This window comes from Bombyx mandarina, chromosome 16 (assembly GCF_030267445.1).
Source record: "Bombyx mandarina strain Sakado chromosome 16, ASM3026744v2".
NCBI lineage: Eukaryota > Metazoa > Arthropoda > Insecta > Lepidoptera > Bombycidae > Bombyx > Bombyx mandarina.
Window position 1 is genome coordinate 11,127,796 of NC_143222.1, and position 18,614 is coordinate 11,146,409.

Below are 18,614 nucleotides of genomic sequence, written 5' to 3' on the forward strand. Positions count from 1 at the left end.
GTCGAACCCTTCGCTTGTGACGAAGAGCTCGGCGAGTAAATTAACCCACAGACACAGCCCACTGAGTTTCTCGCCGGATCTTCTCAGTAGGTCGCGTTTCCGATCCGGTGGTAGATTCTGCGAAGCACGGCTCTTGCTAGGGTTCGTGTTAGCAACGTCGTCATGTTTGAGCCCCTTGAGCTCACCTACTAGTTAAGGTCACGCTGAACGCCTCTCAAGGCTATCAGCTTAGGTAGGAAAAAAACAAGTAGATGTGTCGGAGTTTCACTGTACAATCCTCCTCCTCATCCTTCAAGCGATCGCTCATTGCTGAGCATCGTGAGGCACCTGTGACCGTTTTTGTGATTTGTAGCCACTTATGTCGGTCAGTGGCACAGTGAAGTGCGTGGCTCAATCTCCATATTCCAGGTGCTCGGACATTTGATTACTCCATCTTTTTTGACTCCGACCTCTGGATCGTTTTCCATCCATTATACCCATCACTACGACTCTCCAAGTTGTCAGAGAATTTTCTTGCTATATGACCAATGTACATAGACGGAAAATTTAAGCTCCCGTGACCTAACAATGCAATGTATCAATGCAACGCAATGTATTCGTATCGAGTTATTGAACCTTCGATCTCATATTTTAGGATGTTTGGCGGCTGTCTCCTTTGCCTGTATGTTTTTAAAATGTCTCTCTCGTATTGTTAAATATCGCTATTCTTTATATTTTATTATATACATTATAATGTTTTCGCAGCAGTGAATGCTAAATTGGTCCGTCAGAGTAATTAATGGCAGTCACATTTCTCAAAAGATTACAACAACACGTAATTTATATTAGAAGAGTTGAAATTAAATGTAGTACTGGTTACATAAAGTTATCAATTTTAACGCATCATCTACACAGTCCACAGTAGGTTAATTGTATGTGGTGGTGTGTAATACTTCATGTTGGCCGTCCAGAGATTTATATTTATTATCTTTCGTTATATATGTATATCAATCAATTTTCCTCTTTGTTGTTGAACAGATTTTCTTTTCTTTGACGAGGTTTGGTGCTACCAATGAAAACATGGGAATATTTTTTGGAATGGGTATAGTTGAGAAAAAAAAAACATAAAAAATTGAATAAAAAGATAATGAGTCACTCTTTTTTTTAGGATTGATGCATTCCTGGTGGCCGGTGGCCTTTCCAGTTTCACCAGGACAGGGACAGGGCGAGCAAAGGCTCAGCCAGGAGGGGTGGGATTGGTTAACAGCTGCTCGAGCGCCTCCGAAGGAGACCTAACAACTGAAGAGCAGCTGTTTCGCGAATGAATTTACTACCGGATCGGAATCGTGACCCGCTGAGAAGATCCGGCGAGAAACTTAGCGAGCTGATGCATGGGTTAGGTTGCACGTCGAACTCTTTGTCGAGTTCGACGAGTACGGTTACCGGAGTCCCTAAGCCTGCTCCTAGTATTAGAGCTGAAGGCGTCTAAGGCAAAGGTTATTGGATCTGATGGATCCGTAAGGACGTGAAGTCACTCATATCCGTCAGGAGTATTCTTAAAACCCATACCCGATGTTAAGCAATCTACTGTTTACATAAATCACTTAGGTAAGACGTTTAAATTTTATTACGCTTGCAAACCGCGAGGGAATATAAACCATACAGCCAATTGGTAAGCCATTGATAAATTCGATGGATAACCTGTTTTACGGCAGCTCCGCATTTTAATATCGAGGTGTGAAAAGCAATTGTGTTTAAGCGACATTTTTGCAACTTTAGAGGAGAGCCATTTAAAGTAAAAAATTTGGAAAAAATATATCATAACAAAAATCCCTCGTAATGATATACGGAGTTAGCGCAAGTTCGCGAATGACTTCTACTATAATAGCATAACTGCAAAAAAAAAAAATTGCCTTATTACTAGTGGTAGGAACTGTTGTAAGTCCGCAGTGTATTACCAGCGACCTGCCTGTATCTACCGCGACGTAGCAATTAGTTCCGAGTTGAAGGGTGTCGTTGCCATTGTACTATAGAACTTAGACTTATTTTGAGACTTATCAAGGTTGGTTAATGATTTTTTTTATTGCTTAAATGGGTGGACGAACTCACAGCCCACCTGGTGTTAAGTGGTTACTGGAACCCATAGACATCTACAACGTAAATGCGCCACCCATCTTGAGATATAAGTTCTAAGGTCTCAGTATAGTTATATACAACGGCTACACCCCACCCTTCAAACCGAAACGCATTACTGCTTCACGGCAGAAATAGGCGCGGTGGTGGTACCTACTCGTGCGGACTCACAAGAGGTCCTACCACCAGTAAATCCTGATGTCTATTGAATCCGGTGAGCTCGTTCGTACCACATCAAAAAACCCAGATGACGTCCAAATGGCAGTACGCCAGCGCCAATTGTGTAACGATAAGGATGTGTGCAGTTTATATTAGCGTTGTTCTCGTCAAAATATACATACATCATAAACTGGTAATGGAATATTACGTGTTCGTTCTTAGGTAATAGCCGTTTGAGTTTATGTTAGGGTTAAACGAATTGTACATATTTATTTTCAAACTATAAATACTCTGCAATACTAAAAAAATTATCCTGTCTTGTCAAAATAAAATTTTGCGCGCATATATTTCAGCAGCGGATTTCATGGTTAAGGCATTATCTATTTTTTTTTATTGGTTAGATGGGTGGATAAACTCACAGCCCACCTGGTGTTAAGTGGTTACTGGATCCCATAGACATCTATAACGTAAATGCGCCACCCACCTTGAGATATAAGTTCTAAGGTCTCAGTATAGTTACAACAGCTACACCCCACTCTTTAAACCGAAACGCATTGCTGCTTCACGACAGAAATAGGCGAGATGGTGGTACCCACCCGTGCGGACTCACAAGAGGTCCTACCCACCAATAATTATGCAAATTATAATTTTGCGGGTTTGATTTTTATTACACGATGTCATTCCTTCACCGTGGAAGTCAATCGTGAACATTGAATCTGCCGATTAACCAGGTGTGAAGGAGGTGCATTGCTTTCTCATTAATTATCAAAAGTGAAAACAGAATATTCTAAAAGACTTAATTGCATTTTCTGTGATATATGAAAACAACATTTGAAGCCCTTAATCACTTTTAAAATTTATATAATATATAAAATGTATGTTTAAAATTAATGTATTAAATTATATTACTTATTTTATGACTATCGCCCATCAATTTGTTTACGGAAACCGGTAACTTGACCTTTAAGCCTGTCGTAGTAATACTAATAATATTCATTAATTATATGTGTAAACCATGTGTAAGCTAGTGAGAATTGACATAGAAACTCTGTCGTCAATTGTCACAGGCTCATAATTCAATAATAAATAATAAGTTAAGTTCAGTTAAATAAATAACAAGGAAGTTAATAAGTTAAGTTTTTGTGTATATTTTGCAAATAAATTATATGTAATAATGCATCTTATATGAAACTTTAAACCTCCGGATCAATTTTATCGGAACTATCATAAGAAAAACAGCTGACACTTAAAATTAAAGTAATATTTTAAATTAAATCAAACAGTGTCCAGTCTGATTTCGAAAACACAAATATTTTCTTATTTTGACAAACATAAAATATCCAAGTGAACATCATGCTCCAAAAATTTCAAGACATGTTTTAAAAAGTCAATGTTGTAAATTGTGACAATACGATGTCAATCGTAAACAAAAACAAAACTATTTTGTGAGAAACCTAAAGGACGCGACTTTTTGGCGGGAACGCGAGGTGTGAAGTTGTGCGATTTGATTTATTTTGTCTATTTGGTGTTTCTTCAGGTTTAAATGTGTAATAACGGTGGTTTATTAACTGTTTAATATCTGTGAAAGTGCACAAATGTGGGAAAATGAAACAAAGCCGTTGGACGTAACTTCTCGGGTCCCTCCAAAAAGTACACTGAAAAAGTCTCAGTAAATGATACCGAGATTATATTTCATCACATATCATCTGATCTCATTTCATTTCATTCCATTTTATGTCATGTTTCATATTAATCAACTTCATTTCATCATTTCATAATATCATTTTTCATATATATAAAATATATAAAATATTAGGCTGTATGGTATGATACATTTGCCTTTCCAGTTGCAAAAATAAAACTACTACTACTACCTAAAAGGCGCGTTTTAAAAAGTCAACTTTGTAAATTATGACAATACGATGACAAATAAAACTAGTTTGTGAAAAACCTAATTGATTCAAACCGCATCGAATCAATAACAAACAAAGTTTCGAAATGTGAACGAAAATCGCCCAACAAAGAGCTAGAATACGCTAGATTTAACGCCAATTACTTTAGAAGCGCAATGTCGCTTGATGCGCAAGGGTGAATGACCGATTGCGCAAAGACGACTGATGGCGCGGCCTTGGCTCCGATAAATTCAGCGGTGGCTGTGATCGGCATTCGTGAGTTGAGTAAAAACTCTTTAAACGTTCAAAATGAAGCTATGACGAAATCTATAAGATGCATTGACTGCTCCAAAGTTGTACGAGCGACAAACCGTTGGTACGCAATCGGATACTCGAATAGTACCTAATGTGCTTTTTTTTCTTAGATGGGTGGACGAGCTCACAGCCCACCTGATATTAAGTGGTTACTGGAGCCTATAGACATCTACAACGTAAATGCGCCACCCACCTTGAGACATAAGTTCTAAGGTCTCAACTATAGTTACAAAAAGTTATTGAAAGGTACGGTTTTATATATCCGATAAGATAAGGCTATTTCTGTAGAAAACAAAATTTAAAATGCATATAATGTTCAGTTCAGTTTCCGCATAGTTGCAATTCACCCAAAAATCAACCTAATGTTAACGAATATTTGTAAGATTATTTATTCGTTTTGTAAATTTATCGACACGTTTCAACATACCGTAACATTCCATACTTGTGTTCGCTGCAAATCTGTGTCTGGTTTTACCAATCAAATAAACTTATCAATAAAAATTATTCCTTTTAAAACAACTCACCTTTATTACTGGCCGACCATAAATTGCTCGGGGGACTGATCTTTTTCTGTTTATTTTCTTTGAATATTAAGATATCCGGTACTTTATTAGCTTTGTTGTCCTTTGGGATCACGTCTGGAACTCTATCGACATTCACACGCACGAATTCACCTTTCAAAACTTTAGCGTCTTTATTCAGCGCTGGGGGCTGCGGGGCCTTCGGTTTCTTCTGAAATAATCTCTTCTTGTCTGGCTTGGCTAGCACATCTATGTCTGTGTAGATAATACTATCAATCTCGTCTACATTGCCGACTTCGTTTTTAATACCTATTATACTCATAGGCTGATCGAACCTGGCATTCAAATGTTTCTGGTGAACAGCGATATGTGTGACCCCGTCATTATCAGTTGTACGCATCAGGTCATACTCGGATTTGCCTTTCTCGAAAATTCCATAATCGTCGCTGTTCTTGTTGTTTTTAAATATGTCGTGGTGGGTCTTCTTTTTCGCGAATAAGCCCTCGTTCGTGTTGACCGTGTTTTTCGTCAGGCGATTCCTCATTTTGAAATATTTGTAAGTGAAATATATTCTCTTGAAGTCTTGCTCGTTTTCGAATTTCAAAGCTACCGCCTCTTTGACTGCATTTTTTATGACGTAGAAGACTAAAGTGTTGTCGCCATTCGGGTAGGTCTCAACGTTGACGCAGTTGGCAATGTCATCGATGCTGATATTCTCAATCTTAGATTTGTAGTCGGTAAAATCTTTGATCAGCGATTGTTTCTCATCCTCAGCGTGTTCGTATTTGGTTAGCAATTGGAGTTGGTCCTTCTCGTTGAAGCCGACGAGGATGTTGTAGGTGTAGGGAGGCTTGCTGAGCCCTAGGACTTCTAATAGCTGGTTGGAATGAAGCTTTTGTCGGGCGACCAGCGCTGCGAGACCGCCTGAACGAGCTGTCTTCTTCACCGTCATGGCTCTGTAACAAAAGGTAACGTTTTTAGAATTTTATTTTTTACATTTTCTTGAATTCTCGCGATTCGTAAACATAATTAAAACTATTTTTACGGTTTACGGTTTTTATTGTCACCCTATTATTATGATTCACCGACGTTTCGATTACTTTAAGATTTTAATGATCAGGGGTTACATTTGGATATTGTGCTAGGTACCTTAAAAAATATTTATAAGCTTTTATGTAACATTTCATTCAGAACTAACGAGCGGTATCTTGAGGTCTGACGTGTCTTTGGCTTTAATTTTTATCTTCTGACAAGAGATGATGTCAAAGTGGCAGATGCTCTTTAATTTTTTTAATCCAACAGAATAGGCAGAGCGATACCATCCACCCGTGACCCTGCTCATGTCTATAGATTTCTGTATTTGATTTCAATACCCGAGTCCACTGCTGCAACTGCTGGAAATCATCATAATCAATGTGGAAATCGCTTCGTTGATTCAAACCCGAATCCGGTTGCTTTGTTCATTTATTTAGGTTTTCATATACACGAGACAATTATATTTAAAAGAGACACCCAAAAATGTTCTTAGCTTAATACACTCCATCAATACGAGGATAAAACAGAAAGTAAATATATGTAATTATGCTAACGCCAATTAATGGTAATATGTACACGAAGCAAAGCATAAATACAACAATTTTTTTTTTTTATCAATATCTAAAATATTGATCAACTCAGATTACAACAAATCCAAAGTCAGCGAAGCGAAGAAGGAGCGCAGGAATAACTCACATTAAAATTACTTTAACAGAATTTTAATAATCATTAAAATGTTACACTTAATATTATTATGTTATATTAAACTAAGTTAAATTTAAATTATTACGTCGACTATTTACCATTCGGTCTACATGATAGGGTATGTAATTACCGAAAACAATTTTTTTAAAATTTAAATTTAAATATTCAGTAAATGCTTTTTGAATTTATTTAAATATACATTAAATTTCGTCGACACGGGCGCATCCTGTGTTGATTCAGAGTCTGAATCGTTTGTTTTCGGGAATTACATACCCTATCATGTAGACCGAATGGTAAATAGTCGACGTCGCCCAAAGCGCGTCATTACGGTTCCTCCCGATCCATTAACGGTGCTTTTAGGTACCACAAGCATCGGTCACCGTCCTCGTCGAACCCTCGAAAGGCTCGACGAGCGAATTAACCCATAGACACAGCCCACTGAGTTTCTCGCCGATCTTCTCAGTGGGTCGCGTTTCCGATCCGGTGATAGATTCTGCGAAGCACTCCTCTTGCTAGGGCCAGTGTTAGCAACACTTCTGGTTTGAGCTCACCTACATGTTATAGGGTGAAGCTGAAATAGCCTCTCAAGGCCAGGTGGGAAAAAAAGAAGTTTATTTTCCAGCGGACAACATACACGTCTACTTTCCGACATTCATAAATATTATTTGATTGGTCCGCAAAAGTTTTTATTTTATTCTAATACTGTATTAGTACCTATAAACTAACAATAGTTGTTACACATATTTACCGTTAGTAATATATATTTGAGTTGTTAGCGAGTATCACTTTCACTTGCTTTCTTAATTCACACAAGCATCGTATCTAGAAAATGTACTTTCGGTCCTCTTTTTTTTTTTATTGCTTAGATGGGTGGACGAGCTCACAGCCCACCTGGTGTTAAGTGGTTACTGGAGCCCATAGATATCCACAACGTAAATGCGCCACCCACCTTGAGATACAAGTTTTAAGGTCTCAAGTATAGTTACAACGACTGCCCCACCCTTCAAACCGAAACGCATTACTGCTTCACGGCAGAAATAGGCAGGGTGGTGGTACCCACCCGCGCGGACTCACAAGAGGTCCTACCACCAGTAAAATTCTTTTACTTATTTTTAAATTATTTTACTTATTTTAAAATATTCATCGAAACGTATTCCGTAAACAAAATGTACTATCTAGGACTGATGTTTTTTTAATACAATAAAAAACATTTACATTTTCTGATGGTAAAAGGTCTTGTTGTCTTGTGAGTTCGCACGGATAGGTACCACCACCCTACCTAGCGCGGTAGCCGTTTAGTTTATTTTATTCATAAGAGACGGTTGTAGTAAAATTTAAAATATATTAAAACTCGGGGTCTAACTTGTAAAAGTGTTTTTAAAATCTCTTAAAAGACTAATACTTAATAATTTGCTAAATTAAAAAAAAACGCACACTCACTAACAACTTAATGACTTAAAGCGTAAGAAATTACCACAAAAGCCTTTGAAAGTTTATATACGCTTACATAACACCTCTTAACAACCTAAATTATCTAAGACGTTAGATAAATGAAGGAATCATCGGATACTAGATAACAATTAGATATTTTAAAAGAAAGTTGTAATGAGTTTCGAGAATTAATGTCGTACAAAAAAAAAAGTTGGTAAAACAATACGTCTGTCATGTGACAGTGCGTTTCCTGCTAGAGGTCGCGTGCCTCGATGTGTGGTACAGGTAAGAGGCGACTACAGCTGAAAATATAAATAGAATAAAAATTATTTTAATTATATTGCAATTTGCGTAATTACTGGTGGTAAGACCTCTTGTGAGTCCGCGCGGGTAGGTACCACCACCCTACCTATTTCTGCCGTGAAGCAGCAATGCATTTCGGTTTGAAGGGTGGGGCAGCCGTAGCGAGAGCGTAGACCGGGCTCAGTGGTGTGGATTGGGAGAGGCCTAAGTCCAGCAGTGGACGACTGTGGGCTGTTGATGATGACGATGATGATGATGATACTTGTAAACAAATTGTATGATTTATATTTTTTTGTAGTGCTAGCCTCTAATCTACACGGCGCATGTGGCACTGTCACTAAACGAATTCGATATACTCTCGCCAGAACATTCAATCGCTCTCTGAGCTAGAGCCCCAGAGAGGGGGAAGGAGAAACTGCGATCAAAAGGTAAACAAACACGTGGCTACCCTAAAACCAAGGCTTATATCTACAACATGATTATAGGTACTAACATTATCTAGTACAACAAAGGGAAGAACAACAATGTCAATGACCAAGCATCACTATCGATCTCAGCCCTGAGAACTCTTGAAAATCCTCCTGCTATTATAATATTTTGTATATTAGTGGCATGATCTATGCTTTGCATACACAGCCTTATGGAGATCCAAGCAAGCGATCATATAGTTACACACTGCAAGTCTGAACATGTATTTCTAAACCATTAAGACCACTGATTTGACACTACCCCACCGTTTACATTGCGAGGTAGAAATGTCAATAAGAACGCGGGAGAGTCGTCCATATTTTTTATGTGTTTAAATATATTCCTTTGGCCTACCTGATGGTTAGAATTCTGGCATCCTAGAGGCATCCTGTCGAGGATTTACATTAAACCACATTTGATGAAGAATATATTATACCGCTCGTGAAATACCTTGGAGGGGAGTTCATTCCAAAGTATGGTACCTGACAATATGAGCTTACTCACACTACAAATAATAATTATATTTTTATAATCAACTCTTCCGCTTACGCTTAAGCATTAAGCCACACATTAATTTCCCAACAATAGCAACGATGGGATTAATTTTACATAATAACTAGTGCACTTCCGACAAAATACGAAACTTGAGGAGAAATCTCTTAATAATTACGTGGCGTCTGATTTCAGTGATATTTTTTAATTAGTTCAAAAATCTTTAGAGATGTAAAACAACGTGGGAAGTCGCGTTAATTAGAATCATTGTGTTATTTTTCTAGAATTTGTTGGAAGATGTATTTTTCAACCAGTGAGGCTCTTTGCAATGCAAACTGAAATTTTACTAAGCGGAACTCAACTCTATTAACGATTACGATGTCAATCAAACGTCCGTTGCCTAATCGTTAAGACGCCCGGTGCATGTATATCGATTGATGCGAATATACCCGGACGCAAATTAACTAAAATCAGAGCAGTACTAGCGGAGAAAGCTAACGTCGCACCTGATATCTTTCTTTCTCTTTTTCTGCACCTTATCCCACTATGTGGGGTCGGCACAGCTATTTTTTCTCTTCCATTCTCTTCTATCAGCCGTCATCTCAACACTCACTCCTCTCTCTCTCATATCGTCATTCACACACTCCATCCATGTCTTCTTCGGTCGACCTCTTCCCCCTCTACCTTGCACTACCATTTCCATACATCTCCTAGTCACATGCATCTTCTCTCTACGCATCACATGTCCATACCACGCTAACCGTCTGCTCCTTAATTTGTTGTTTACCGGGGCCACTTTCAAACTTCCTCTGATATACTCATTCTTTATCTTATCCAACGTTAACGTCGCACCTGATATCAAAATCCCAAAAAAATATCTAAGAATTATATTGAGCTTTGGATAATTACTGATCGTTTAACGTTCTATGTATTCCAATAACTATAGTTACAAAGGACCATGAGCTCATTTGTCATAATAATGATGATGTAGTCATAAAAAGGTTTTTTCTTACTGCAAAATTTTTTATAGACCTGACGAATGTTCACCGTCGCAACGCAAAAGCTTAGATGGGTAGACGAGCTCACAGCCCACCTGGTGCTAAGTGGTTACTGGCGCCAACGTAAATGCGCCACCCACCTTGAGATATGAGTTCTCAGGTCTCAGTATAGTTACAACGGCTGTCCCCAACCTTCAAACCGAAACGCATTACTGCTTCACGGCAAAAATAGGCGAGTTGGTGGTACCTACCCGTGCGGACTCACAATACGTCCTACCACCAATAAATTTAATAATCTGTGCTAACCGAATATAAAGTTAAAATAAAAACAATCTGAAACAAGCCTACGAGCTAGACTCTTAAATTGTTTCACACGTGATAATTCTTATCTGCTAAACATCATTAGGATTGTTCGGTGCGTGCTCAATTTTATGAAGCCGGTACACGGAACTCCGCGGACAGCTATCTCTAAATCGTTTCCCAAGGAACCAGGGCTGCGACAATGCTACCCGCTTAATTACACAAATGCGCAATTAACTTTGTGCATTTGATATACAAAAAAAAATCAAGATCATTCCGAAAGGCGAAGCGGTAAAACCTATTTACTAAATAGTAATTTTTGAAGTGAAACTTCTTTAGGCGCACGAGGGTAAAATTTTTACAGAACGTCACGCAGTTATGCAACGGAAGTGACGTCAAACTACTATTGAAATTAAGTACTTGTAAAATGTCAGTAGTAGTAGTTGTTGTATTTTTCCAACTGGAAAGGCAAATGTATCATACCATACAGCCTAATATTTTTTTTTTTTTTTGTGAAAAATGTTAATAGAAATTGAAATGAAATGAAAAGAATTTGGAACATTAATCAAATAGCATGAAATTAAATTAGTCAATTCAATTGGCAAAATATTAGTCATTTACAATTTAAAAATCTAAACATAATGTGACTGTCAACACTGAGGTTTGAGATTGATATTTGACAGACTTTTGGCGGGAACTTATCTTCCTTTTTCCCTACCTCTAAGTGTCGGAAATCTAAAGTTTTAGATTTGTATAAATGTATGCAAGACTCATAAATTAGTTCGCCAAAAAAGTTTCACTTCTGACATGTGTACTTTGTACGCACGCACTTTTTTTTTATTACCCTTGTAGGCAGACGAGCATACGGCCCACCTGATGGTGAGTGGTTACCGTCGCCCATGGACTTCAGCAATGCCAGGGACAGAGTCAAACCGGTGCTTTGAGGGATTGTTCAAGATGATAATATCTTTTGGTTTTGAGTTCACACATACTAGCTATAAAACCGTTGCGATCATCAACAGTGTATTTCTATTTGTTTTTTTACTCGTCTGCCTACAAGGGCAATAAAAAAAACTCTCCATGGACTCACTCAAGAGAATCTTCTTTTATGTTTGAAGTGTAACTGGTGGCCCTGAGGCCTTCCCAGTTTCACCAGGACAGGTATAATATAAGAGAATCAAAGTCCCTCCGTAGATCCAGTGTTCCCGAACGATCCGTAAGCCCTGCTACATATGATACTCCTATTGCGACAACAATTTTTTTTTGCGGGGGGAAATCCTCATGGTCTACCTCCGCCTGGGGAAAGGCGGAGGGGCGTGCCGGACCCTACCGGCTAAAACCACCCCGGTGTCCACCCACACGTGCGCGCAGGGCCGCGGGAATCCAAATTCTTCCGCAGAAGGTGCATCATATCTAACCCTAGCAAAAGTATAGCATGCTCACATGGTATAAGAGAACAGATAAGCATATCGCATAGGCATGCAAAACACTGAAAGTCCTATTTCAAAGGTAATGTAAACGATATACTTAAATATGCGTGTAACAAAAATCAAACCCGCAAAATTATAATTTGCGTATTTCTCTCTAAATAATTCACTGTAAGTAATTTCTCTGTAAATTAAACAGTTGCCTGGAAGAGATCGCTTCTAGCGATAAGACCGCCCATTGTACAAGTGTATTTGCTCGTTGACTGTTTTTTTAATGTTAGTTGTGTTTTGTTGTGCAATAAATTATACTCTCTTGTACTGGTGGTAGGACCTCTTGTGAGTCCGCACGGGTAGGAACCATCACCCTGCCTATTTCTGTCGTGAAGCAGTAATGCGTTTCGGTTTGAAGGGAGGGCAGCCGTTGTAACTATACTGAGACTTTAGAACTTATATTTCAAGCTGGGTGGCGCATTTACGTTGTAGATGTCTATGGGCTCCAGTAACCACTTAACACCAGGTGGGCTGTGAGCTCGTCCACCCATGTAAGCAATAAAAAAAAAACTCTCTGACTCTACACCGGGCGCCTTATTCTTTAAACCACGACTTTTTTCTTTCTTACCTATATACAGCTTAGAGAGGCTAGTTCAGCTTCTCCTTGACGTGTAGGTGAGCTCATGGGGCTCATGGGGCTCATGGGACCCACTGAGAAGATCCGGCGACAAACTCAGTGGGCTGTGTCTATGGTTTAATTTATTCATCGAGCCCTTCGTCGCAAGCGACGGGTTGGGCGAGGACGGTGACCGGTGCTTGAGGTACCTAAAAGCACCGTTAATGGATCGGGAGGATCCGTAATGACGTGTTTAGGGCAGGCGACGACAACCTGTTTAATTTCTACTAGCTAGATATACTAGCATATTACAGCTAGATCGATCACCATTGGACTGCAAAAACTTTTATAGAAATTTAAATTAATTGTAAAAGCCATAGTTTTGAATTATACGTGCAAATCTTATTGGCAGGTAGTATAAGGATGAAGATTTGGAAATTAATGAGTAATTAACAGTTAGAGCAGTTAATTTCACGGGTGATTGCACTTCCTTGTGTCCTCGCGGTCGGCTGAAGGTCGACCTGTTTATCTGTAAGGCAAGTTTTTTTTGTTTAGGGTTGACAGTTTTTCTCTCGCAGAGAAAAAGTCAAACAGTCATTTGTTGAGTTAGTAATTGATCAGAAAACCTTGATTGCGTTCGTTTTTGTATAACTATCATTAAAAATACACTATAGCTTCGTTTAAACGTCACTATAACTATTGGTAGACCGTATTTTGGGCTGTTATGAGTAGGTAGCACCATACTGCTTATATCTTTTTTTTTAAAATAAGATGCGTGGGCGATCTCTCACGGCCCACCTAGTGGATAGTACACACGAACCTCACAGACATCAATAATGTCAATGCCGCCGCCCATCTTGAAAAACGAGTTCTAAGTTTCAGTTTTTACAGTAAAACGGCAGCTCCACTCTTCAAACCAAAACGCATTACTGCTTCATGGCAGAAATAGACAGCGTGGGTGTACCTAAGCGTGCGGGCTCACAAAACGCCCTACCACCAGTAAAAAAGAGAGAAGTACTCGTGAACTGCAGTTTTAGGGGTGGGACAGTCGTTAAATATTTATAATATCGATTCTGTAGATATGCCACATATTTAAATTTAGGCATTATTAGATTTTTTTTAAAGATTAGTTAATATTATTTTAGTTTTAGTAGTTTAATTTATTATTATATAGATTAGTTTAGTTTATAGATTAAGATTACAGGCAGCGGCAGAATAACAGCGATAGTTTCAGCTATCACAAAGCTGAGCCGCGGCCTTTTTATCTCCACTGTGTCAGTGTAATATATTGTAGTATTGTTTAGAATTATAATTTTTATGTTATGTTAATTGAAAAGTTATTTGTGTTGTAGAGTAAATAAATTTAATTATTATTATTATTATATCGTAATTTCGACATTACATATCACTTGGACTGTCTTGTTTAATAAAGAATATCCTTTAGAACGCTAGTCACATCCTTAAAACCTTAAGCCGTGTTATCGGAAGAAATGTTAATCGCTTCCATTGGACCAACCGCCTGACCTACACCTTTATATGGCTGGTCAAGATCGCCCCGAGGCACGACCATATGCGAAGTATCACATACGCTTATACCTAATAGATTAAGCTCCTTGTTCATGTGTAGTTATTTTTATTGCCTAATACGACAATCGTGGCCTAATTAGTTTACGATACGACCGATGTACTCGCACGAAGTTATTATTGTATTATTATTATCTATATATTAATACGTGAAGCAAAAATTTGTAGCCCTTTTTACGAAAATTACCCGGACAGAGGAGTATGAAATTTCCCACACTTATAGAGCATATAGAGAAGGACTGCAGAATGTTATTTTTTTTTTTAAATTATGCATAAAAAATACAATAAATAAAAAAAAAAAACATTACACACACTACCATGTATTTAACACACACAGCATACTATTTGTTTATTGTCAAACTTTTCTTATTGCTTATAGTCTGAGGTCAATTTGAGGATAGATTAAATATTGTTTGTCTATACATATTAACATTTGTCTAAAGTGTAGTCTTGGCGAAATCTCTGAAAGTATAATAGTCTTTGACAATTGAATCGTAATAGTGTATTTATAATTTCAATTAATTATAATCGAATTTCGACTACCGGGGACCACTAGTATTTATTATTAGCTGAGTCCCGCGACGTTACCCGCGGTTATTGTCGTACCAAGGAAGACGCAGCGCGGCAAAGCTAGTATAAAAAAACAGCCTAAGTTACTCCGTATATCATCAGCTACCTATCAGTGAAAGTTCCGTCAAAATCGGTCCAAACCGTTCTAGTAAACTAAATTGTAAAAAAATGTTATTTTGGTGTATGTCCCGTATATATATATATATTCATATTCATATTCATATGCATGTTGTAAAAAGCGGTTATTTCAATATTACAAACAGACACTCCAATTTTATTTATATGTATAGATTATTAACCCTTTGACTTTATTTTGACTAACCCTTTATTTTGAAGGGTCATATTTGACTTCAGGCTTCAAATTGAACGGCATAATTTACGTTTATATATAGGCCACAGTAACCATTTAATACCAAGCGGGCCATGATGAAATTGAATTTTGAAATTTTAAATCAAATTGAATTTTGAAATTGAATTGAAATTTGCGCAGACTTGTTCAACGAAGAGGATTTTTTTTTATTGCTTAGATGGGTGGTCGATCTCACAGCTCACCTGGTGTTAAGTGGTTACTGGAACCCATAGACATCTACAACGTAAATGCGCCACCCACCTTGAGATATATTCTCTAAGGTGTCAGTATAGTTACAACGGCTGCCCGACCCTTCAAACCGAAACGCATTACTGCTTCACGGCAGAAATACGAAGGATGGTGGTACCTAGCCGTGCGGACTCCCAAGAGGTCCTACCACCAGTAATTGTTGCCGAACTCTTGTCCTTAAAATACTTGTATACTACAAGAGATTGACTGTCATTGTTCACAATTATACAGCATAATTCAATCTACCGTCATCATGACAGCAATATTTAAAATAGCAGTAATAGAAAATGATGAACTCCCAAAGTCGAATCTATTTTCGACAAAAAAAAAAAACTGACGCATAAATACATTGAATAGAAATCATTAAAGTGTTACATACGTGACACGTCATAATCCTACAATCTCGAATTATCTCGAATATTCTAAGCCATGGACTTTAACGAGACGACTTTAAGTTTTAGTTTCGCTTGACAAGAAACCTTCTTGGAAAGATAGTACAATGCTATTGTGTGTTGTTCCCAGGTTGATATCACCAGGTCTCTAGTAGAAAGTCGAGCTTCTTGTTCAAATAAAACGAGATGAAATTTTCAAAGAAACGTGGTAATTTTTAGGGTCGGGATTCGGTTTTTTTGTCGAAGTTATAGATTTTTTTGATTATTTTATTTAAGAACATGAAGACTTTATTATTACCGATATCACAAACAGATAAAATGCTATATATAAATACTTAGAGCTGTGTAAAATATAGGGTGTTTAATTTAAATTAAGTAATAAATAAATAAATGAGAACAAACTACGCACGGTCATCCGGCACCAGTTTAAGATTCGCTTTGTTATAAGTACCAGAGACTGACATACATACATATTTATATACGTTTAAATATATACATATATAGATAATAACCACCCAGATAAAGAGCCAAAAACCAGTTCATCACACGAAAGTTTACCCGCGGTGGGAATCGAATCCACGACCCTTGGCGCAACAGTCAGAGTGTCGCTAACTATTGCACCACCGAATCAGACACCGAGTAACGAAAATCAAAATCCAATTTATTTTCCAAATAGACCCAATTTTAGTTAATAAATTGGATATTCGTTCGGGTCTAGATATACATATTTACTTGTTTGTACAAACAAGAATAGAACAGCCTTGAAACTGGAATGCAACTCTGCGGTAATTCACAGGATGGACAGCGGTGTAACTATACAGCCTCCCACCAGTCACTTATTTGATATGATTTGTTTATTATGAATCTCGTCGAACTTCCTCCGTGCGTCGTGCTCCTCAGTGCTGAGGGTCATGAACTTTTGTTAGGCCTATGTTCCTCCATTCTTTCTTGTCCTCCGCGAAGTGGATAGTGACATTGATGCTGGAGTCCAGAGTTGTCTTAATCTGATCGGACTAGCGCATGGGAACAAACAAGAAGAAATTTGGGAAATAACAGCCGAGGTTACCACTGCTAAGAACGGGTGCTACTTAAGTAGTACTAGTAGTAGCTGACGCGAGCAGTGCTTGAAGATGCGGAGTAAGGGGAAATGACACAAAAGATACCGAAGCTCGAAGTGTTACCCGACAGTCTACAAAGCCCATAAAAACCTAGGATGAGGTGTAGTCCGTGGTCGACTATATTCATTAATCATCAAAGACGGACAGGATCTTCTAATTAGCGACACAATAATGAAGCAAAAATGATTTTGCCGGATACCGCTACCATGCTTTAGAGAGTAAGAGATATTTACACCTAGAAGAACACAATCTTTGTTCTGAGGAAGTTAAGAATATATATCCAGGAAAAGTAGTCCAATTTATTTTGCTCAATCTAATAGTTGGCTATAAGTATTTGGCCAAATGAATTTAGTATTCTGTAGCAGTTTTAGCGGATCTGTATTGGTAATTGTGGGGTTTGGCACCACCCCTTGCGAGCAATAATTTCAGTAAGAAACCCCGAAAATAATATCTGGAATTCAATGTTTTTTTTTTTAATATTGCCCAATCACAATCGTCACATAAGTTTTAAGAATTTTCGCAGGCCTTTCGAAAGCTGTTGTGGTAGCCCTATATATCTCCTTGTAGATTTCCTGCGAGACAGATATTAAAAGGAGCACATCGGGCAAGCTCCTGTAATCTCTGAAGTAGTCCGGTCACCTCATTAGCGGAATGTTAATTATGCGTTTAATTGAAAGTCTAGTTGAACATGTGTCTTGTTATTAAACTGGTAAGTACTTAACGAGGCTTGAGAACAAGACGACGGGTCTTGTAGTGAGCGCCGAGCAGGAAAGCAGCTTCCGCGGGTAATTGTGGTCATTATTCGCGTTTTTTGTCAATATCACAAACCTGTCCGTGCCACGGCAGGTGCGCGGTGAGCGTTTATCGATACATTTACACCGTCGAAAGCGTGGGATAAGTGTAACGCTTGTGGTAATATTTCACTATCACATTGTTGTCTTATTTATATTCTTTCTTATTGTTTTTTTATGTGTTCATGCGCAGTTTGTAAATTTAGAAGTCGATAGTGCTACAATTCAATATGGATTGCTGTTAATGTCTTGAAATGAATATCTTCTTCTTCTTTGTTTCCACCTTATTCTACTAGGTAGAGTCGGCACAGCGAATTTTTCTATTCTATTCTCCTCTATCAGCCCTCATCTCAACACTCAATCCTCTTTCTCTCATATCGTCATTAAAACACTCCATCCATGTCTTCTTCGTTCTACCTCTTCCTCCTCTACGTTGCACTACCATTTCCATACCATTTCCTCATTCCTCTACGCATAACATATCCATACCACTCTAACCGCCCGCTCTTTAATTTGTGAAACACTTTAAAGAAATGAATGTGTTTTGTAGTTTTACTGATACCTTTGCTGATGGGTGTTTTTAAAAAATCCTTAAAGGTCGAAGGCCACCGCTAGAGGTCTACGAAACATACGGTAGCTATTTAGGTATATTATTGGTCCAAATTACGATTAAATTACCTTACGCGCATTACGGACTCGGCTTCATTGCGCGTTCATTAACCCCGGATTTTGTTTAATATAGATTGCGGGTCCTAAAAAGTTTACACTTTTTATCAGTATTTAATATATTACTTTT

General features: G+C 38.0%; 1 protein-coding gene across 1 annotated transcript in view; it reads right to left on the reverse strand.

Moving 5' to 3' along the window:
* The window catches only part of LOC114240534 (uncharacterized), a 120,751-nt gene that overhangs the window by 9,871 nt on the left and 92,266 nt on the right, over positions 1–18,614 (reverse strand). The window contains exon 2 of the mRNA XM_028171120.2: positions 5,003–5,955. Coding sequence (XP_028026921.2) covers positions 5,003–5,951 — 949 coding nt within the window. The 5' untranslated portion in view covers positions 5,952–5,955. The remainder of the gene's footprint in view (positions 1–5,002; positions 5,956–18,614) is intronic.